Raw genomic sequence first — 24068 nt, 5'->3', positions numbered from 1 at the left:
GCGGATGCCAAATTCTGGTTTTGTATGAAGGTACTTTGCAATGAATCTACCTTTCCCTATATTAAGCAACCAACAGCCCAACCGGATATGTCCAAGGGGTTTGGATAGTCTCCAAGCAACATTAGAGCATTTGTATGAAACTGTCTATATGTCGATAAGTACCTCAGTTTTGTCAGTTTACAGCTTGGACTTTTCAGTCCAGTAGTGAGCAGCTCCACTCCCACGTCTAGTAGGTCACTGTTGCTGAGGTCCAATTCTCTCAGTGCAGAATAGGGCAACATGAGAGACGGAACCAATTGCTTAACAAACTCTTCACTGAGGTTACACTCAGCTAGTCTGTCAACAGAATTGGATAATATTCAGATTTAAGTAACCAGGTTATTAATTCAATTATAATGTATGATTATAAACAAAACAATATGTATAAGAACTCTACCAATTGTGTTGGCTGTAGCTGCCCCCCCCCCCCCCCACCACCACATACAGTAGCTGTGGCATTACATTTGTACTGCTTATGCAAGGGTTCCAATTTGTGTATCTTGGAATGTACTGAAAATCTATAATGGATAGAACTCAGACGTACTGGGATGTGACAGGACATAATACCTGATTTATGTTTAACCTGTATTGTTAAACCTTTTTTTTGACAATTTGCATGTACAAATACTACACTTAATGTAGAAAATAGTCCCAATGACCCAGTGAAACTCACGAAGCCTTTCTGCTGCAGGTCACGGCTGGAATAAGTCTTATTCTACCGTGTTCTGATGTGTTGTAACTGCTCAGGACAAACTCCTTCAGTTCCTCTTTGGATACCAGCAAAGTGTAGGCCAGGGCTGAGCAGTGGAATGGGCTCAACTCTGTTCCTGAATGGTCCTCTAACAGGTACTCCTCAATTTCTTCTTTCACTTTGTTGTTTCTCATCTCCACCATGCACTGGAACAAGGTGATGCAACTGTATACAATAACAATGACGTTAACAGGAGTTTATGATTTTTCGAATGTAGCACTTATTAGCTGTTATTGGCTACTGTCCAAACACAAACAGAGTTTTAGGTCACCAAAAATGTGAGTTTTAAGAACACATTCTAAAGTTAAGATTTTTTCAAATCTGCTTCTGTGGAACCATGTAGCCATGTAAAACGGTGCGTGTGGAGAAACGATTACATTACTCTTCATTTCGTGCATGGCAGTTGTTGATTTTTGTTATGAGCATGTGCCTGGAAACAACAACACTGATGGTAGATATTCCTGGGTCTTTTATGTTTGGTTAGCACCGTTAAAGCCAATTACAATACAAATGTATACCTCACTTAACACTACGGCATCATCTGCACCACTTCTAAGGCACTCAAAGGCATCTGCTGCGCCCAATATTACTTATTCCATAGTGTCTGTGGTTTAAATTATGTGACCTCTGTGACAGGACTTGGTCACATTCAGAATGGGAGGAGGATGGTCTGTTTTTTTTTTTTTTTTTTCTATTTCTGAACGTCATATACATGTTTTAAGCTAGACTAGAGTTCCTACAGATGTCTTAAGTAAAGACGGAGTGGTAAAATTTAAAACAGCTGAAAAACATCCGTACAAATAAATGCATAAATAAACAATTAGATTACTAGCTGATCGCTGTTTTGTTTTGCATTTACGTATGTATAGAGATATATTTCTTAATGTGTGTGGCCAGGATTATTATTTTATTTTTTATTTTTTATTTTTTAACAGACAGTTTAAATGTCCATTTACTAACATCCATATACGTATGTTCAAGGCCTTAATCTAGGTTTACCTCTCTGGAGATAGTCTCTTCATTCGAGTCTTCAGGTAGGTGAAGATTTTCTTGCTGGTATTTTCTGAGCTTGTTTCTTCTTCCGGGGACAGCAGACCAGATAGAACTTCACGATTGGACTCGCAGGTGAGACCAAGGAGGAAGCGTAAGAATAAGTCTAACTGTCCGTTCTTGCTCTCCAACACCTTGTTGATGGTCATCTTCAGCATGTCCAGTAGAGTGATCGGGTCAGTCTTCTGCTCCTGCCCGAGGAAAGAGTGCAGTGCCTCAATGTTCTTGTTGATGAAGCAGTCATAGACGTAGAGTGCGGCAAAGAACTCTTGAACCGTCAGGTGTACGAAGCTGAAGACTTTCTTCTGGTCAAAGACTTGCTCCTCCTTGAGAATCATGGCACAGAATCCTGAATAGATGGATGCTTCTGTGACATCAATTTTGCATTCTTGCAAATCTTCCTCATAGAAAATGAGGCTGTTCTTTTCGAGGTGCTTAAATGCAAGTCTTCCAAGACCTAGGAGGAGGTCTCTGTGGGATTTCAGAAGCCTCTCTATATTCCGCTCTGTCTTCTGATCGTATTTCCTGCTTCTCCGCTTGGTCTGGACCAGCAGGTAGTGCGACATCATCTCTGTCAGGGTCGCAAAGATCACTTTCATCTTACCTCGTCCCACAAATGAATCCTGGAATAATTGAGCCAAAATCCAGCAGAAGACTGGGATGTGGCACATCATGAGTAGGATGTGTGAAGACTGAATTTGGGGGATGACATGATCAGCGAGACCTGGGTGTCCTACAAACTTCTTCCTGAAGTACTCTTCCTTCTGTTGGTCATTGAAACCTTTAATCTCTGTCACCATGTTAACGTATTGAGCAGGGATCTGATTGGCTGCTGCCACACGGGACGTTATCCAGAGGTGGGCTGATGGAAGCAGCTTCCCCTTGATGAGGCTGGTCAACAACACATCTACTGACGCTTCCTGGGTCACTGATGTGACATCAGGAACCTCATTGTTGGGGAGGTACAGTGAGAGCCTGCTCTCATCGAGTCCATCCAAGACAATGGCCACTGTGGATGTGGTGTATTCTAATGAGTCACTCAACCCCTGTAGCGCAGGGTGGAATTTCATCAGGAGTTCGTGCAGACTGGTCGGCTTTTTGCACAGGTTGATCTCTCTGAAAGCAAGAACGAAGACAAAGTCGATATCGTTGTTGGCCTTCTCTTCAGCCCAGTCCAGAGCGAACTTCTGCACGGTGAAGGATTTCCCAATGCCAGCGATGCCCTTTGTCAGGACAAGTCTTTGGTGTTGGTCTTCTTGGCCTTGTAAAGATTTGAAGATGTCATTGACAGAGATTTCAGTTAACAGCAGCCCCCTCATCCTTCTCTCTATTTGTCTGAGTTCGTGCTCTACAGATGGGTCCTCCCTCTCTTCTGGGGTGATGTACAGCGTTGTGTAAATACTGCTCATCAAGCTCTTTTGTTCACCGTTACCGCTACCTTCAGGCGTTGAGGTAAATCTTTCTCTCATTTCTTTTTTGAAAGTAATCTTTACTTTCTGGATATTACTGTACCCTGAAAGATGACCACATGAGACCACATTTTAACTGTTATATTGAACACTCTTCAAAGACTAGCTCATCATTTTAACATCTCAATAGAATGAAAATAATGGACAGATTAAAGTCAAGTACCCACAAATTAAATCCACCGTTTAATTGAACAATAGAATATAATACAAGCCCCATAGTTCGTATTACCTGTGTTTTCCACTATCTTTCCACTGAGTTCAGGGTCTTTTCTTGCTTTTTTGCCACACACAGGACAGGCGTTTTCACCTGATGGACCAGGCTGGTCCCAGGATGAGGTGTTACACTTTCTGCAGAATCTGTGTCCACAGGTGATTTTGACTGGATCCTTCAAAACACCCTTACACACTGGACACCTGGTCCGTAACCTATCACAGGAGAAAGCATACAGCTGTAATTTAGCAAACCTTGTTCATCCAAGGAAGTGTTTATCATGATGGTCAGAGTTTTCTTTATTTCATAGTATGAGGATATTTAGATGCTACTTCCTGACTTTTCATTATTGAGCCCTCTACAGCCCTTGCCCTCTACAGCAAGGGGCAGAACAGGCTGGTCTTCCGAAGGAGGCTCAGTATACTTAAATGTGTGCAACAGGATGTTGCAGATGTTCTATCGGTCAGTGCCCTTTTCTTTGCAATTGCCTGCTAGGGTGTCACAGTAGCATCAGTGACCGGGACACAAGTCGACTGAACAAGCTGGTGAAGAAGGCTGGCTCTGTTGTCGGTGCTAAACTGAAGGGGGTGGCAGAGGTGAGAACACTGAAGAAGCTGGAAGTGATCATGGCAAACCCCTCTCACACCCATTAAGGAGATTGGGCCAAATGAGAAAGAGAGGCAATACCCAAATTCCAATACCTTAATTTCTGCTTCCTCGGCTCCGCTGCACTCTGTCCTCCAGCGTGACCCAGAAATGATTTGTGTCCCAAATGTTAATTTGCTTTGGGAGGAGCCGAGAGCAAGGACAGAGCTCGGCGACATATTGCTCGCTGTGTGTGAAAGGCACTGCGAGAAGATCCACACGATAAAACATATCGCCGAGACCTTCCCGACCGTTTCTAGATTTCTAGCATGTTTCATAATTGGCTGTGTCGCCAACTGCAAATGATGCAATTAAGGGGCTGCGATCACTCCCCGAGTAGACTGCCCTAGCGTGTCTGATATCTGGCATAGCGGGGTGGGTTTAACATCTCCGTAGAGAGAATGCGTGTGATCCCATTGGTTCACCGATCTGTCCGTCAGCCCCCGCCCTGTCAACACAACATTTGGAGCGACGCCCACTGCACTTTGGTTGGTTGGGGAAATTAAACACTTCCTATGCCCGGAACACCGACTCGCTGGCCCAGGCTTTTACTAAAAAAGCAAAACTAAAAAAAAAAAAGCCTGGAGATCGAGGCTACTCCCCGAGTAGATCCGTGCTACAGCCAATGAGAGCAGTTATTACAGTATGCTTGAATCAGCAGCATGGACCAAACCTTCCTTGGCATGGACAAGGAAATAGTCTAACTGTTTCCACAAAATAAGCTGCTTACTAATTCATGCTCTTCTTTCTTAATATTGTCGTGCTTTCAACTCAGATCATAGGTACAGTTCTTGATTCTGGGAAAGGTTGTTTATGCTCAACAGCCAAATACATTACACCTCTCCCTTCTGTGCCCCTGAACCAGTGTCTTGATTAGTTGTAACAGTGTATGTCTTGGTCTGAGCTAGCTAGTTTTCTACTTAAAAAAGTGACTGAAAATAGTGTGATCATTTTGAGGGGGGCCTTTGATTAGGTGTTGCCCACCTGTTCCCAGTATATCACCAGAAGGATGACCACTATTTTAAACCCATGTTCAATGTTTGTTTGAACAGTGTTACGGTTTCAGTCACATGTCAGTAAATTCAAACCTTTGATCAGTAGAGTGGTGTCCATCTTTGAAGTTGTAAGGTAAATCTATGGACCAGTCACTCTTCATGGAGACACAGCTGGGTGCAGAAGACTCAGGTCTCTGCTTATCAACCCTGGTAGAAAGATAGGATGAACTGTAATAAAGTCCGGGACATGCATGGGAACATCCCCATAGCGCGTGCATGCACGCACTAGGGCAGGCACATAACGGGAGCGAGTGCCGAGGTGCTCACCTATTAATCAGAGTGATCGAATGAGAGAGGTGTGCGCTCCTGAGCCAGCGCTACTGGACATTACCATTTTCCTTACTGTTGTCCTTTTTGTGCCTTTGTGCGTCTTTGACACACAAGTATCCCCTCAAGGCTTTCTGACAGAAAAACTTGATCACGTCACATGGACGTGGCAAGGTCCTTTCTTGTTTTTCCTTGTGTCTAAGTGTGTTAGTGCAATTTATGTGTTGTACTTTTGCATGTATGCCTAAACCTAACCTTAACCCTATCATTATAACCTCACAAAACAATGCCTAAACCTAACCTGTCTCTCAGACAGGCCTTTAAAACATAATAGAAAGGAAGGAGAGGGACTAGTGTTGCGCGGGCCGACCCGTTGCCCACAGGTCCCGCGGGTTGAACCGCGGGACGGGTGGACGGGTCAAGATTTCAGACGCAATTATCGCGGGGCGGGCGAGGCGGGTCAACTAACCCCCTCAAAAAAATGCATTCTGGTACCTTCTCTCTGTCCTCTTTTGTCTCTCTCTCTCCCTCTCTCCTCCTGTCCCGTCTCCTCCTTGAATCATGAACTTGTGTTCAATGTGTTGCTTATTATTTGATCAATTATGCACAGCTGCCTCTAATGATTGATATCCCCGCTGCAGGTCAACTTTATTTATTTGAATGTCCCTTATCCTTATGTTGTAGTTGGTCACTCACTGTATCTATCTACGTTATCGTTTAATGTTCTCTCATGTAGCCTACACAATTATAAAGGCCCGGGAAAATATTAATTGTTTATAGCAGCTAGATAGAAAGATAATTACACCAGCCAGCTGACTATGCTTAATGGTTGATTAAAGTGGATGACGTGAGGGGAAGCGTGTGCCCCTGAACCAGTGTCTTGATTGGTTGGAACAGTGTATGTCTTGGTCTGAGCTAGCTAGTTTTCTACTTAAAAAGGCGACTGAAAATAGTGTGATCATTTTGAGGGGGGCCTTTGATTAGGTGTTGCCCCAGGGGAGTTTGCGTTCTTAATCCAGCCCTGTATTTCGCACTTGGACCACTCTTCCCAGTATATCACCAGAAGGATGACCACTATTTTAAACCCATGTTCAATGTTTGTTTGAACAGTGTTACGGTTTCAGTCACATGTCAGTAAATTCAAACCTTTGATCAGTAGAGTGGTGTCCATCTTTGAAGTTGTAAGGTAAATCTATGGACCAGTCACTCTTCATGGAGACACAGCTGGGTGCAGAAGACTCAGGTCTCTGCTTATCAACCCTGGTAGAAAGATAGGATGAACTGTAATAAAGTCCGGGACATGCATGGGAACATCCCCATAGCGCGTGCATGCACGCACTAGGGCAGGCACATAACGGGAGCGAGTGCCGAGGTGCTCACCTATTAATCAGAGTGATCGAATGAGAGAGGTGTGCGCTCCTGAGCCAGCGCTACTGGACATTACCATTTTCCTTACTGTTGTCCTTTTTGTGCCTTTGTGCGTCTTTGACACACAAGTATCCCCTCAAGGCTTTCTGACAGAAAAACTTGATCACGTCACATGGACGTGGCAAGGTCCTTTCTTGTTTTTCCTTGTGTCTAAGTGTGTTAGTGCAATTTATGTGTTGTACTTTTGCATGTATGCCTAAACCTAACCTTAACCCTATCATTATAACCTCACAAAACAATGCCTAAACCTAACCTGTCTCTCAGACAGGCCTTTAAAACATAATAGAAAGGAAGGAGAGGGACTAGTGTTGCGCGGGCCGACCCGTTGCCCACAGGTCCCGCGGGTTGAACCGCGGGACGGGTGGACGGGTGGACGGGTCAAGATTTCAGACGCAATTATCGCGGGGCGGGCGAGGCGGGTCAACTAACCCCCCCAAAAAAATGCATTCTGGTACCTTCTCTCTGTCCTCTTTTGTCTCTCTCTCTCCCTCTCTCCTCCTGTCCCGTCTCCTCCTTGAATCATGAACTTGTGTTCAATGTGTTGCTTATTATTTGATCAATTATGCACAGCTGCCTCTAATGATTGATATCCCCGCTGCAGGTCAACTTTATTTATTTGAATGTCCCTTATCCTTATGTTGTAGTTGGTCACTCACTGTATCTATCTACGTTATCGTTTAATGTTCTCTCATGTAGCCTACACAATTATAAAGGCCCGGGAAAATATTAATTGTTTATAGCAGCTAGATAGAAAGATAATTACACCAGCCAGCTGACTATGCTTAATGGTTGATTAAAGTGGATGACGTGAGGGGAAGCGTGTGCCCCTGAACCAGTGTCTTGATTGGTTGGAACAGTGTATGTCTTGGTCTGAGCTAGCTAGTTTTCTACTTAAAAAGGCGACTGAAAATAGTGTGATCATTTTGAGGGGGGCCTTTGATTAGGTGTTGCCCCAGGGGAGTTTGCGTTCTTAATCCAGCCCTGTATTTCGCACTTGGACCACTCTTCCCAGTATATCACCAGAAGGATGACCACTATTTTAAACCCATGTTCAATGTTTGTTTGAACAGTGTTACGGTTTCAGTCATATGTCAGTAAATTCAAACCTTTGATCAGTAGAGTGGTGTCCATCTTTGAAGTTGTAAGGCAAATCTATGGACCAGTCACTCTTCATGGAGACACAGCTGGGTGCAGAAGACTCAGGTCTCTGCTTATCAACCCTGGTAGAAAGATAGGATGAACTGTAATAAAGTCCGGGACATGCATGGGAACATCCCGATAGCGCGTGCATGCACGCACTAGGGCAGGCACATAATGGGAGCGAGTGCCGAGGTGCTCACCTATTATTAATCAGAGTGATCGAGTGAGAGAGGTGTGCGCTCCTGAGACAGCGCTACTGGACATTACCATTTTCCTTACTGTTGTCCTTTTTGTTCCTTTGTGCGTCTTTGACACACAAGTATCCCCTCAAGGCTTTCTGACAGAAAAACCTGATCACGTCACATGGACGTGGTAAGGTCCTTCCTTGTTTTTCCTTGTGTCTAAGTGTGTCAGTGCAATTTATGTGTTGTACTTTTGCATGTATGCCTAAACCTAACCATAACCCTATCCTTATAACCTCACAAAACAATGCCTAAACTTAACCTGTCTCTCAGACAGGCCTTTAAAACATAACTAGAAAGGAAGGAGAGGGACTAGTGTTGCACGGGCCGACCCGTTGCCCGCAGGTCCCGCGGGTTGAACCGCGGGACGGGTGGACGGGTCAAGATTTCAGACGCAATTATCGTGGGGCGGGCGAGGCGGGTCAACCAACCCCCCCCAAAAACGTATTCTGGTACCTTCTCTCTGTCCTCTTTTGTCTCTCTCTCTCCCTCTCTCCTCCTGTCCCGTCTCCTCCTGGAATCATGAGCTTGTGTTCAATGTGTTGCTTATTATTTGATCAATTATGCACAGCTGCCTCTAATGATTGATATCCCCGCTGCAGGTCAACTTTATTTATTTGAATGTCCCTTATGTTGTAGTAGGTCACTCACTGTATCTATCTACCCAAATATATATACATAGTACATCAACTTATAGTGTTATCTAAGAAACAAAGGAGAAAAAGAAGAGGAAAACTAGACATTACTTTCTTGTCCAATCTTTAGATATCATACTGTGGGTGCTGTTGTGATGGAGCTGGAAAGCATCCCCCTCACTAAGGTGAAAACAAACACATGCATATTGATTGTATAAAGTTCAACAAAACAAACTAATACAGGAAGTTCATTTTTTTTGTGTTCTTGAATCCCTTTGGTTTTTGCCTTTGAGGTCTACTTCCAGGAGACATTGATGTCAATCAATCAAGTATGCCAAGTCGTCAGGGAAGAGAGAGGGGAGTGAGTAGACATTAATTCATTCATTCATTCATTAATTAATTAATATTTCAATTAGGCTGTAGTTTGTTATTTCTTCAGGGGATGTACTTGTACATCAAGCCGCCACACGCTACGGGAGATAGGCTCCTGACCCACGGGCTACATGGCTAGGCAAGGCTTACTTGTTATTCTTCAGTTCATTATGCATTTGATTTCATCTGTATGGGTAATAGTAATTTGCATTGTGTATTAGTGCTGCTATGTGTTGTAAAGTTATTGTGGTAGTGTCACAGTGCACAGTTCACTGTAGATGTGCTGATACATTTTATACCAGGTAGAAACACTAGACTAGAGGGTGTTGAGGTGACACCAGTTTTCCCCCAGTTTGCTATGTACATCCTTGTAAGAGTTGTGGAACCTTTTTTAACTAGTTAGAAATCTGAGCTTTGCTGATGGTTCTCATTTCTCCATCATGCTTTACAACTCAGTCCTGCTGGCTTTCATCTCGTTTGTAAGGGTTCACCACTTCAAAACCTCTTTTTATAAATGGTCATGCTTAAAAGCGTGGTCATGCCCTCTGAGGTGTACTGATCAAGGTTATCTCAGGTTTCTGGGGTGCTCAGAGAGACTGCCTTGTCACGGTACTCGCTATCAGTGGTGGGAAAGGTACTCACATTTGTTACTTAAGTGAAAGTATCAATACTGCAATGTAGAAATACTCTGTTACAAGTAAAAGTCTGTGATTCAAAATGTACTTGAGTAAAAGTACAAAAGTTTTGGTATCAAAATGTACTAAGTACATTATGCAGAATGTCCCATTTCACAAGTTTTCTAAATGTATAGTGTATAAAAAGATCTTTGGAAAAAAAACAGATCTAAAAGCTCACAATGCTTCTTCTTAACAGACAATTAACATATTAGAGAAATATAAAGAGAAATCTAAGAAAATGCTGCTGCATGGCATGATGTGCCAATGTGATGCATCCATTTCATGTGCAGACCGCACAATGTTTGATACTATGATATGACCCCTGGACCGCTTGCCTGCGTGTATATCATCACATGAGGAGACCCTTTGCTCTATTGGATGCAAGGCTCGTCAGTCGTCACATCAACTGGATGGTCAGAATCAGAATGCAGCTCACACAAATAGGCTTTTTATTGCTACCAAATGTTATCCAGATGTGGCCAGTGCTTGTGTTTGTATTGTTAATAAGACACAGACGGAGGGAGACAGTGTACAAGAGACAGGCATTAGGAAAGCTGAGAGGGAGACAGTTTAGGAGAGACAGACAGGAGGAAAGGTGAAAGGGAGACTGTGTAGGAGAGACAGACAGTAATAAAGCTGAGAGGGAGACAGTAGGAGAAACAGACAGTAATAAAGCTGAGAGGGAGACAGTGTTGGAGAGACAGTAGGAAATAGTGAAGACAAATGTACTGTACCTCAATGACTGTGGGATTGGATGACTTTCCATCGACCCACTGCTGGAGGTAGAAGCTTCATCCTCTCCACTTATCTCTAACGTCTTATTTGGAATGGGGTCCATGTCTTGAGTTCTGCAGAGAATAACAGACAGATATCATTAGTTTGGTAGGTAGAGATCAGGTATTTGATGTGATGGGGGCAGGTATTGCCACATGGATATGACATAGATACCGCATTGGCCGCTGCTGTTCATTGGAGCGATGTGTCAGGAAGGTAAGAGCAGATGTGTCATTTCAGAAAAAGAATTGACTAGTACATCCACTATTTTCTCTATTATTATTATTATTATTATTATTATTACCCTTATTATTATTGTTATTATTTTATATGTTCCAATGTTCAATGCCAAAAGCATAATTAAATAAAAAATCACAATTATTTGTATGACAATTAATCATCAAGTAAAATGTCATGATTGCGACAGCCCTTGTCACATGTAGATGAAAAAAACACTTATCTATAACATGTGTCACATTGAGATTTAGATGCAGCGTTGATCTGAAATCATATTAATCTACAAAAAAAAGTGTGGCATAGCCACACATTAAAAGGACAATATCAGTCACCAGAACCAAGGAAGAGTGTTTTCGATGAATCTATCATGATTAAAATGGAGTTTGAAGTTACAATGGGTTTGTATAGGAAGGGGGCGTGTCTGATCAAATTAATATCAAAATTAAATAAATAAATAAAAATAAATAAATACCGAATCAAGCAACTTAAAAACTGTCTGTGGTGCTCACAAAATCCAGAGTAGATGTTAAATGACCACCAAAGAAGGTTATAAAGTTATAAAGGTATAATATACATGTGTATATATATATATGTATATGTATGTAATAATATATAAAGGACAAGGTATAAATGGTACCTCTGTGTATTCTGCTGTCCATAGTTAGGCCTACCCACTGCTCAACCATATGGCAGCAGGCCCTTTTAATATTTGCGTGGTTCTATTATGTTTGACGGCTACAACCACAAGTAGTTTATTTACAAGTAGTAAATAGTGTAGGGTAGACTCGACACTATTTATGGGTATGTCCTCACATGAGACATTGTTGTGTGTGTGTGTGTATCTCTGACAACAGTTGACGCACGCACGCACTCACGCACGCACGCACGCACGCACGCACGCACGCACGCACACACACACACACACACACACACACACACACAAACTACATTTGTGAAACATCAACATTTTAGGACGACAATTTTATGAATGGGGTTTTTACAATTTTGGGATATTTTTAACGGAAAGCCTAAAGTCGACAAATAGCAGATCTACAGTACCTCCACTCTCAACCTCCTGCTTGACCGACATCAAACCATGGATGCAAACAAACTTCAACTGCAATAAATCTGAAATCCTACTCATTGGCCCAGACTCCCTCACCCGCTCCACTCATGACTTCTCCCTCAACATTGACGCCTCCATGTCACCCCCTCCACCCAAGTCCACAACCTTGGTGACCCCACCCTCTCCTTCCAGTCCCATGTCATGTCAACCAGATCACTAAAACTGGCTTCTTTCATCTTCGCACGTTCACGCACGTGCATCCCCCAAAGAAAGTGGAAATGAATGTCATAGAACCTTTAAACATCGTTTGTTATTCCCTTGCCAGCGTAATTACTTTAATCCGATGATCTTTGAAGCGCTGTGGAAGCGACATTGTGTCCAAACCCCCCCCCAAAATAAAATAGTCCCCGTGGGTAGGCGGAGGGATCTGTGTATTCAGAGGAACAACAACATTCCAACCACGATCCACCATTTTGGGGCTACGGCCCGCAAAATGGTGGTTTTCAATGCAAAAAACAGCAACTGAGTTAGAGGTGTTTTTCTAAAAATCCCAGTCAGGGTAGATGGATGTGACGTTTTTTGGAATGACGGCACATCCACATACTTCTCTGAGTGACAATGGATCATCCCAAAGCTGTGTTAGGGTGCCTAAAACAGCGCGCGTAATTTTTTTAATAGAACGACTTTATGCGTCTTAGTGGGCAAGTGGACTATTTAATAGAACGACTTTAAAACAAATATAAGTTGACAATGATGATGAAGACAATTAAACAGTATTATCTGTCATCCAACTTGACAAATGTTGACCAATAATATAAAGAATTGATATTTTTTACTTAAAAAAAGCTATTAGAAAAGTAAAAGAAATAAAAGAAAGTAACGGGCAAATCCATCCTTCTACCATTCCAAAAAGATACTTGCGGTACCGCTCGAACGTGCTCCGCCTCTTAAGTCATTTTATATCAAGTTAGAAATGTATCACCGGTAGTGAAAACCGGTAGTGAAAATAGCGCACCACACCACCGCCGAGAATATGTTTTCGCCCCTGTCCGTCCGTCCGTCCGTCCGTCCGTCCGTCCGTCCATCCATCCATCCTTCTGTCTGTGATCAGCTAATCTCTGGCACCATTGGACGGATCGGCAAGGCTCCTACATTTTTCAAATCGGCCTGTTATAGTGCCACCAGGAGGCCGATTTTTGCGAAACAATTTTTTGGACATTAGTCCTACAGATTTTGTCCAAACATCAGGACAATCGGTACACATTAACTCTATAGTCATGTAATCGAGACAGATCTGTCCGATTTTTTATATTCCATCCTGATTGGCTAAGACTGGCTTCCAATGTTTGCAGGAGTGGCCCCTTTTGAACAAAATGCCCCAAATCATGAACGCAGCGACCGAATGCCGTGAAACTTTGCACGCACATTCCTACTAGGCCAAGGAAGAAATGCAAGCGTATTTCTTTCAAATCGGCCATGGTGGCGCTATAACAGGCAGATTCACGTTTTGGCCTATGACTCTTGAACCATAGGTGCCATGTCTGGCCCACAATAAGCTACCTGACCTGGCGGAGACCTGTGGCCAGATTATTTTTTCTTTCTATTGTGTGTGTGTGTGTGTGTGTGTGTGTGTGTGTGTGTGTGTGTGTGTGTGTGTGTGTGTGTGTGTGTGTACCTGTTAGTATATCATAGTTGTTGAGTTGTTTGAACTATTCAGTCTTTCTGTCATGAAAACACTTCAGCTGCAACAACTGCTGCCTGCAACAAAACGTTCCATTTTTGAGCACCATGTATAAAGAAACCACACTTCACGCACGCACGCGCACACACACACACACACACACACACACACACACACACACACACACACACACACACACACACACACACACACACACACACACACACACACACACACACACACACACACACACACACACCTATGCATATGGCTGAAAAACAGGGAAAACACACTTTTAAACATCATGATTTTAGGCTCAAAAGAAAAGGGGGTGACTAATCACTAAACAAAACAAAACATGCATTACTACCTGCTTCTGAAATGTATTTCATATATGTGTAAGTTGTCCTGCATGATATGTTATATTAATGATAATTAGATGAGCTTGCATGCTCGTGAGTACAGAGCATCGTAACGATGATGAAATTCAGAGCTGGATCCCTGGACGGGCATACCGGGCCCAGGCCCAGGGTCCAAATGTCAGGAAGGCCTCTGGAAAATTGGGCCAACTGAAAGATAGTCAGGGGCACATTGGAAAGAAATTGAAAAAGAAATCAGCCTGGCTGGCCCTGCCTGGGAATTTCTGAAAATGTTTTGTGCCCGGAACCAACAGAAGAGAAGAGACTCTTCAAGATTTTCCAAACATTTTCGATATTTTTCAAAAATCCATGTACCTTTCGTTCAGTTGATTTTCAAAATAAAATACAAAAATGGAGATAAAAAAATACTTGTTTTTTTCAACATTTGTTTCTAAAACAAAGTAAAAAAAAAGGATAATGACTTGTTTTCCAATTTCTAACTTTTTGCCCTATATCAAAAATTGAGAAAATGGAAAAAAGCGATTTCTACAGTATTTTTCTTCCACTTCAAATGCTCTAATCTTAAAATAATCACCAAAAATAGCCTATCTACAAGCTCTCAATGTGTCATCATGTGCATCTTGTGTCAGTCATTGGCTGAGCAGTGTGCCAATCCCCTGTGTGCGTCAGGCATTGGCCGAACGCTGTTACTCCCACCCAACCCAGTAAATACAAAATGTGATTGGACTAGACTTCAAACTGCCCTGCCTCCGGCCCCGCCTCCGCTCCCGCCCTCCTCCCTGCAGAGTTTCAGAACAGCTCAGGCTGTTTTAGTGGAGCAGATAAGCTCATATAATGGAAGGTATTGTGCATTTTAAGAAAGAAGCATGAAACTTTCAGCATATCATCTACATACCCCAAGGTTTGATTTCAGACGTGGAATCACTTTCTGACTGACCTCTGGTGACCTTGAGCAGTCATTGACCTCAGAATTACATTTTTGCCACTTTTTGCCTCATTATTCTCCATTATAATAATATAAATGCTTGTTAAAATGACAGTTTTGTTCTAATAAATGAAAAATGAAACCTAATAGTCACTCTACAAAAATGGATTTTTACTATTATGATAGTTCTGTTATGACATTGTTATGCCATTAAAAACATCTAGGAGAGAAGAGAGAGAGCAGCAGTAAGATAAAGAAAAACAACATTGGTAAGAAAGTGCTAATGCATTCAAAGTGCAATATACAGTAGGTACAATGCTATTCAAAGGTGCTATTCATCTCATGATGTTGGTTTTGGGGGGTGAGCGTTCAGGGTTTTGATGGTTTGGGGGAAGAAACTGTTGGACCGCATGCTGGTGCTTGTCACGATGCTCTTAAACCTTCTACCAGATGGCAGGAGTTCAAGGATATGGTGGGAGATAATATGGTACCATTTCTGTCAGAAGCCTGTCTACCGGTGACATCGATGGGGAATCCAAGCTAATATAAACTGCAGGCTTTATATTCCTGGAAAGTTTGTATGCTATAATAGAAGCCATTGTTCTCGCATTAATACAAAATGAAATGAAAAAATTGAAATCTTGTTTGAAATAACCAAACCTGTCGCCTCGGTCCCAGCCTCACTCATCTGTGTAGAGAAGAGCCTGGTCACGACCTAAAGCAGCGAGTGTCTAGGAAGTCCTGAGTGGACAGGATTTCCATCGTACACGTTTCCCCCGGAAACAATATTTTTTGACCAATCACAACACTCGTTTCATTCACGGAGAATGTTAACAGATTTGTAAAGCATCAACTTTTCCTTGGGCGGTACCTCTGCCAAATTCAACCATTTCCGGTTGTCAACTTCCTAGACAACCAACATCCCAGGTCTTGCCCAGGGTGCCAAACCTGCCTACTGATGATGTCACTGGTAGGCTACTGTCCACAGCCCTCCTCTGAGACACAGAATGAGTAGACAAAAATGGTACCATAATGAGCATGAGTGAGTACACTTAGAACCATAATCTCACACTCAATGGTCTTTTTCACTCTCTTCATCATCTTTCTCCTCATTCCCTTCGGCCTCCTCATCTTTGTTGTCTTCATCTTAGACTAAATTCAGACTTCTGCTTCAGTAAGGTTATTGCTGCTCAAGTGGTCAGACATGAGGTCGGGGGGTAGTTAGGGATTACCTCCCACCCGAATGTAGTGATGTCTCTTTCCTCTGCAGGTGGCTCTCTCTGATCTGCAGCCTTCCACAACATGACCTGCAGATGAACATGCAGTATACTGTATGCAGAATCATATTCGTCTGTCAATACAATGTGAAGAAGAACTCTGCACCGGTATCTTTTAGGTCACTGTGCGTGGCATCAAGTTCCCCAAGCACTGTATTGAGACTAGTCATGGTACTTTATAGGAGTACTTTAAGCACATACCTTGCCCTTCTCACAGGGTATGAGACAGTATCACATCCTAACAGGTTCTTGGAGGAGGACAACCACAAGCATCCGATAAGCACAGTGTATTTTGTCCAGAATTTACCATTGAGCGATGCCACCGCAAGCAATGCTTTTATCCCAGAAATGTTCATCAACGTTCCACTGCAACCAAGGAATGACATCAGAATGGGCATCATGCCGGGACTGCATTTAAATAGCACCTTACTAGTCTTCCTGACTCTTCAAAGTGCTTTACAATGTAGCCTACTTCACATTCACCCATACATTCACACACCGATGGTAGAGGAAACATACAATACCCCTACCTGCTCATTGGGAGCAGACAGGAGGAGCCAGGGATGGAACCTGGAACCCTCGCATTCCAAGTCGGCCGCTCTACCTCATGAGCCACTGCCACCCTGCATGATGACAGACTTATATCGCACCTCCAGTCACTCAAATGGATTATACATGTCATGACATAGAGCTTGAGGTCCAGTGTGGGGTTCATACTTAATGGCAAAGCTCTTCAGTGATTTCTCAAGGTGTACAAGGGTTGTGAGCACAGGATCCGGGTGAGAAGGTGGAGAATCGATACACGGACATGGATCCAGATAAATTAGTTTAATAGACTTAGTCTGTTAACCTTTCTAAATTGGCTACAAGCTATTTCCTGGTTTTGGGCCTAGTTATTACATACTTAATGCAAATTGTGCAAATGAAGAAAGCTTGCATGACTTCACCTTGATAATAGATGAATTTCTGGACATCACAAACATGTACTTTGACTCTTATGTCACCTTTCTAAGTAAACTGGACGCAAAATGTTAGCCATTCCCAGGTAATTTGCTCATTAAGCGATTCATTTGCTGATTATGCTTATTACTCAAATTGCCCTGCAACTTTTAGGAATCAAGCTTAAACTCATCTGCTAAGCCTATAGATGACATTTTAATCATAAAGATTTACAGGAAACAACATTTCTGAGTTTTCAAACGTAGGGGAAAAAAATACCCTGGGAGAATAGTGCCAAAATGCATATTCTGAAACTGTGTTTGTGACCAATTTGAAACTCTGAAAATGTGTTGGCATAACACTATGAAATGTGTGTTGCAGTTGAGAAGGGAAAATAAAATACATATGAATGTTTGCAGAGATTTGAAAAACGGCATATCAAAACCTTTTTCAAAGATTAACTTTTTTCAAAGATTCAAAACTTTTTTCAAAGATGCAAAACCCTTTTCAGAGATTTTATACCTTTTTCAGAGATTCAAAACGTTTTTCCAAGATTCAAACCTTTTTTGAATGATTCAAAACGAGTTTTCAGTCTTGCAAAAAAAAATCTAATTCAAGCTTTTGAAAGTTAAGTTAAGTATTGGCAGTGTTCTTATTCCATACTGAACAGTCGTGGAAGGAGAGCGAGTGAGTAGGGTGGTAGGACACCGGCCATGGGGAGCATGGATAATGGTGGGAGAGAACTCTGCAGAGCAGGATCACCTGGTCTGACATCATGCAGGCAGACATCCACCGTGTCTGTTGGTCTCCATGATCCCCTACCAGGCCCGGAAAGACTCCACGTCTGGGGAAGAGCGAAACACCTTCCTGCCTTTACACGCGCGCGCGCACACACACACACACACACACACACACCCAGTTCCAGTCAGAGAGAAATGGAAATGAAGCCTTACTTATTATGCTTATCTGCTGTTATTCCTATAAATAAACAACGTACCTCCTAGTACCTATAGCTTATAAATAAATATATAAATGAATGAATGAGAAAAGTGCGCCTACCAGGGCTGTGTTGCTACCTGTTATAACCTTCCAGTCTGATTACATTCACCTGTCCCTTGTTGATTAGACCCTCATTGGTTTTACTTGCTCACCTGACCTGCCCAAGCAGCTTCCCAATGCAATTTGAGTGGCTAAAACATGTTCAACTCATGACTGTTACAAGTGTGTTGCGGCTTTATGGTTGTGTAAATATGATCAATACTATTGATTGCCATCTCATTAATCAGTTGGATGTAGGTGATATTTATACAAATGACCTTCAGGTGTTGTGGGCCCTCTATTGCCCTCTAATGTACTGTAGTTAACGAGCACATTTATTCACAAATATTTGGGGCAGAGGTTCATGGCCCCCCCGTGAGGATCCGTACAAAGTTTTACACCGATCGATCGGTCCAGTGGTGCCCGAGATTAGCTGTTCACAGAGGTACGGACGGACTCACTGGAGTGATGGGGATATTAATATTAATATATTTCTAATAGCCAACAACAACATTATACGTGTCCTGTTCTTCCAGAAATAAGGTTTCTGGTTGTGATGAAGTCATCATGTGTCTAATGGTGTATTATTATTTTAAAAATATAAATAAACCGTTTTTCATTCCATTTGAGGCCCCTCAAAATGCCACAACAAGACCGCTTATTTTATAAGCTTCCCTCAGTTCAGACTGCAGTGGTCTATAGGCCACGGTGGCCACCGGCCAATTGCAAACCGATTCTAGAAAGTCACGGAGAGAGAAAGACACAGAGAAAGTGAGAGATAGAGAGAGATTTACCGGCCGATTGTGAGAAATGATGAAAAGACTGTTTGAAAGCGGCGCACAAAAACGGAGGAGGAAGGACAAAAATATGTTGATAAATAAACTCCCAGAATTAACTTTTTACCCAGACCTGCCAACCCTCCTTGATCCTATACTTGTACACAACCACTGATATGCAGCCAGGGCCATTCATGTTAATTTGCACCTTGGGTTTTTGACATGGCAGTATTAAATAGCCTACTGCCATGGCGATTTTGATTGTTTTGTGTTGGAAGGTGAGACTGGTCTCTCTCTCTATATATATCACTCTGTCTCGCTCTCGCTGTCTCTGTCTATCTTGCCATGTCACTTTGTTTCTGGCAGACACACGCCTAGGGCCTCCAGATCCCTAAGTCTTCCCCATGGTGTATACATCTGTATACTTTAGTTTTCATTAACAGTGTCTTTGTGTTCTGCACCAGGTGGGATGATTGTATACTAGAATGTATACGTCTGTGTACTTTTAATACTAGAGGTTCGGGGCGAGTTCAGGCTACATGGCCCTCACACCTACTGTACGTCCCACCGCCGATCCGACTGATATGCCCATACATGTAGATCTCTGTATCTGTCAGTCCTTGTCCTTTTTATGCCCATATATGGAGATCCCTGATTTCATCAGTATATGTCCATATATGGGCATTCTGATATGCAATGGTGGAAAGTAACTAAGTACATTTACTTAAGTACAGTACTTCAGTAAAATATTGAGGTATTTGTACTTTACTTGAGTAATTCCAATTTCCAATACTTTTACTTCTACTCCACTACATCTCGGATCCAAATATTGTACTTTTACTCCACAGCATTTATTTGAAAACTTTAGTTACTAGTTACTTTGTAGATTTTGATTATTATTACAAAACATATGTAACCCACAGTGTACTGGCCTCTCTACACACCCTTGGACTCTGCGTTGTGTTTTTAGTTGTTTAGGAGATGGGGTGTTGTGCGGAGAGAAGGGACACTGGACACACTGGTTCAGGATTGTGGTTGAGACCTTGTGCATTTATTTGCTCACATTCACAGGTTCTGCTGCTGTTTACAGCTGTAGGCTTTCCAACAGAAAGAAAACATGACAACCGTAAATAACATGTCCTAATATAACAATTAATAATCAACCACATAAAATATTAGTGGACACAATGACCAGAATAAAATACAAACATGCCATGAGGGCTTTTCTCAATGTTCCTCAATCTGGCCAACTTGCATTACATATCAAAGTACAAAAACGTCATTGCAAACTTCTCATAATGGCATCAAAATAATGTTAAGCTTCTTAGCTAACATTGTATAGCAACAAAATCACTGGATGGGCGTTTGTAACTCAAATATCTTATAGATTGTTCAGACAGTCATAAAACAGTGCTCACCTTTCCAACAGAAAGAAAACATGAACAAACATGGCGCCCTCAGCTGCCTATAGTCAGCTCAAGTACGGTGTCCAGTGAGGGACAAAAAGGTGATGCTTGCTGACACCATAGGTGAGGGAGCTTGGCAACAGCGACACCTGCTGACATAAAAAGGCTACTGCCTTACACATACATAAGATAAGATTAACCACTTCAGCCCTATATACATTTTGGCCATTTGAAAATAGCCGATCTACAAGCTCACAATGCTCGAACGCCACGCATTGTGAGCTTGTATAGATCGGCTATTTTCAAATGATGTTTATACATTTGAAAACTTGTGAAATGGGACATTCTGCATATTGAGTACTTTTACTTTTGGTATTTTAAGTATATTTTGATGCCAATACTTTTCTACTTTTACAAGTAGCCTACATTTTGAATTCCGGACTTTTACTTGTAAGGGCGCGGTCCGCACTTTTATCTTACCAATGGGGCGGAATCTGCCAATGCTTTGTCAATGCAAATGCGTGGATTTGCAAAAAAAATGCTATTAATATGTAATGTTCACGAGTTGAAAAAAGTATTTAATTTGCCTCTGTCCTCAGCCGGTTCTATAATATTTTGCATTAGAAGATGCAATTCAATATTTGACCAGTAGGGGAATCAGTAATGCTATCTCTACGGCCGCAACTCTTGCGCAATGTCTTAAAAACATGTAACCGGATGAGGACAGAGGCAAATTTAATACTTTCTTCAACTCGTTGGATAGCTTTTATGGTGCGCTAGAACTTAAAACATCGGAGAGCATGGCAGAAAACCTTTACTTTTTGGATATGATGTGCCGAAAGGGGTAAGAAACATGTAAAGTGGAAAATGTGCGACAATGTCCTGCTCAAACGGCACCGAGAAACGAGGAACCTCATCTCGGAGCTATACAGCGGAGGGAGAGGTTCCGTAGGGGCTAATGTGAAGTATGAAATGGAAAAAGGCAGTGACGGACCATTCTGGTGGAACGACCAGAACATACACCGGATCGTACCAGCGGTTCCTGTTGATAATATCAATCAAATCTCGAATTCCAAACATTTTAAAGTTCAGTCAACCTTTGTTTCAGTAGCCCGCTCAATCCAGACGGAGGCGCTCGTTCAGCGTTTTTTTTTTCCACTAAGCAAAGTGAGAAAAAAAATAACAATCCACCGAACAGAGCCACGTCTGGATTCCAGGATGAAAGTTCTGAAAAACACGGGCAACGTCGTCTGTCAATTTGAACGTCAACTAACAATCCATACACAGAAAATACCTGTTGCTGAACTTCCAGCATAAGTGCGTAGGTAATGGCGTGACTGGCGTCCACCATTTGCCTCACCAGAGTTAAACTCGACTCTACAGTAACACAGCAATGGATTTTAACGGATAACAAATGGATACTTACTGCACTTTTATAGTGACTAGTATCCGGTATGGTCCTCTCTCTCTATATATAGTTGTATACAGTATTTTTTATCTAGTTTAAAGTTGTTTTACACGGTGCACAAGATATCCAACAGGAAACTTCAGTGTGATGGAAACTACTCTTTTATAATTTACTTACGCGTTACAGTAGAAACAGCGTAACTCTAGTTACAACAAGTAGCGTATATTTAGGTCCTGCATTTAAAGTGTTTGGTATTAATATTAGGATCAAAATATATAGGCAACTTACAGCACCAAAGTAAAATGGTTCATTATGCCGAATGTGCAGCTGGTAAACGGTCTTATTTTACCCCTCACCATCAATATATTTTAACTTAATCTATAACAATATACATCCTAATGTATTTTTGTTGACTATATCTTATATTGATTATCTCAATCTGCAAAATAACTGCTATCAGATAGACCTAGTGTAATGCGAGTCAAAAGCACAACTATTACAATGCCTCCAAAATGTAGTGCAATAGAAGTATAAGTAGCAAAAAATGGAAATGTTAATAAAAATGTGTTATTATTGCTGCTATACAATGTCTGAGGAACTAGAATACATTTTCTTTACTCTTATGTACCCGTATATTATAAGATGTAACCATAAAGAAACCTTGACCATGATCGTGATAAATACTATAGGCTATAATATGAAGTAAAATGTGAGTGCCTTAACATTGTACTTGTCTGTGTATACAGTAGTTGAGTAAATGTACTTAGTTACTTTCCACCACGGTTACTTCCTCTGTTTGCTCAAGCACTCTGGGGAACAGTAGGCGTTCTCTTTAGTTTTCTATTGGCCAGAGAAAGGATTGTTGTCACTTATCATGAACTGTGATTGGCAGCCATAGCATACACTTGACGTCACACCCGTGGGGGAGGCAAAGGCCAGAGGATTTGTCGAGACTGTCGACTTTTATAGAAAGTTAGAAACATGACACCCTCCCACACACAACACAGTGACACACAACTAATTTATTACGTTCTACCTTTCAGACACATAAACAGCATTAACAGACCCAAATAATTAATTATAACCTTACTTAGGTGTTCTATCCTATTCTATTCACATACATTATCCTATTCTATTCACATAAATTATATCTGTGTCCTCTGCAGAGCTCTTTCAAATGAGGAGTTGAGTTGAGCCAAGTAGCCATGTCTCTTGCATCCAGCAAAGTGATCCAATCATGCCCTCTGGTGGACTAGAAAGGTAATTTAGTTATGTTCTTATTATTAGCCTACACTGTCTCTCTCTCAGCTTTCCTATACTGTCTGTCTCCTACACTGTCTCTCTCAGCTTTCCTATACTGTCTGTCTCCTACACTGTCTCTCTCAGCTTTCCTATACTGTCTGTCTCCTACACTGTCTCTCCCTCAGCTTTCCTATACTGTCTGTCTCCTACACTGTCTCTCTCAGCTTTCCTATACTGTCTGTCTCCTACACTGTCTCTCTCTCAGCGTTCCTATACTGTCTGTCTCCTACACTGTCTCTCTCAGCTTTCCTATACTGTCTGTCTCAGCTTTCCTGCTGTGCAGCAGAGCCGACATAGGCCTACTCGATGAATTGAATACACAGGACCTTAATGGAAATAAGCCATAGGCTTTCTTGGGTTATCCTTTTAGCATCCTTTTGTATATCGCCGACACTGCAGCCAATTTCAGACTGAAGCTCCACGCAGCTTCAGGCTGATAATCAGGCTATGCTAGACCAGCACCGGTCAAAACAATAATTATAAAATGAAAAATAGACCAGAGGTTGGCGAGATCGACCAGCTGCCCTACTTTCTGATTGAGATTTTATTTCCTTCCATCAGGGTTCATCCACAGAGACCAGAGTCTACTGTACTGGAAAGTAATTGGGGAAGCGACTGGTCAATGTATCAGCCAGTACTCTTCATAGATACTGAAGAAAGGTTAGAATATACCAGATGGATGCGACAGCATTTACAGAAACAACAAACTGGGGATTCTTGAAAAACATTTTTGAGAATTTTTATTTTTTATCCCACGATTTTTGTGTGTGTGTGTGTGTGTGTGTGTGTGTGTGTGTGTGTGTGTGTGTGTGTGTGCGTGTGTGCGTGCGTGCGTGCGTGCGTGCGTGCGTGCGTGCGTGCGTGCGTGCGTGCGTGCG

General features: G+C 42.1%; 1 protein-coding gene across 5 annotated transcripts in view; it reads right to left on the bottom strand.

The window, feature by feature from the left end:
- The window catches only part of LOC311035379 (NACHT, LRR and PYD domains-containing protein 3-like), a 32351-nt gene extending 10322 nt beyond the window's left edge, over window positions 1–22029 (bottom strand). The window contains exons 1-13 of one of the 5 annotated variants that reach the window (XM_084043543.1): window positions 21907–22029; window positions 20493–20653; window positions 20019–20171; window positions 18023–18131; window positions 13734–13816; window positions 10716–10829; window positions 8022–8135; window positions 6634–6747; window positions 5254–5367; window positions 3539–3735; window positions 1790–3353; window positions 713–955; window positions 163–336 (exon numbers count right to left, since the gene is read on the bottom strand). In XM_084043543.1, coding sequence (XP_083899669.1) covers window positions 163–336; window positions 713–955; window positions 1790–3353; window positions 3539–3735; window positions 5254–5367; window positions 6634–6747; window positions 8022–8135; window positions 10716–10819 — 2624 coding nt within the window. In that variant the 5' untranslated portion in view covers window positions 10820–10829; window positions 13734–13816; window positions 18023–18131; ... (1 more) ...; window positions 20493–20653; window positions 21907–22029. Of the gene's footprint in view, window positions 1–162; window positions 337–712; window positions 956–1789; window positions 3354–3538; window positions 3736–5253; window positions 5368–6633; window positions 6748–8021; window positions 8136–10715; window positions 10830–13733; window positions 13817–16114; window positions 16154–16851; window positions 17178–18022; window positions 18132–20018; window positions 20172–20492; window positions 20654–21906 lie in introns of those variants that run through there. The other 4 variants (XM_084043544.1, XM_084043547.1, XM_084043546.1 and 1 more) reach the window with 4 other exon arrangements.
- Window positions 22030–24068: the final 2039 nt, after the last annotated feature.

The sequence above is a fragment of the Gymnoscopelus microlampas genome (genome assembly GCF_963454915.1).
Source record: "Gymnoscopelus microlampas genome assembly, chromosome: 19".
Classification (NCBI taxonomy): domain Eukaryota; kingdom Metazoa; phylum Chordata; class Actinopteri; order Myctophiformes; family Myctophidae; genus Gymnoscopelus; species Gymnoscopelus microlampas.
The sequence above is the reverse complement of the archived record's forward strand: the minus strand, read 5'-3'. Positions and strand labels throughout refer to the sequence as shown.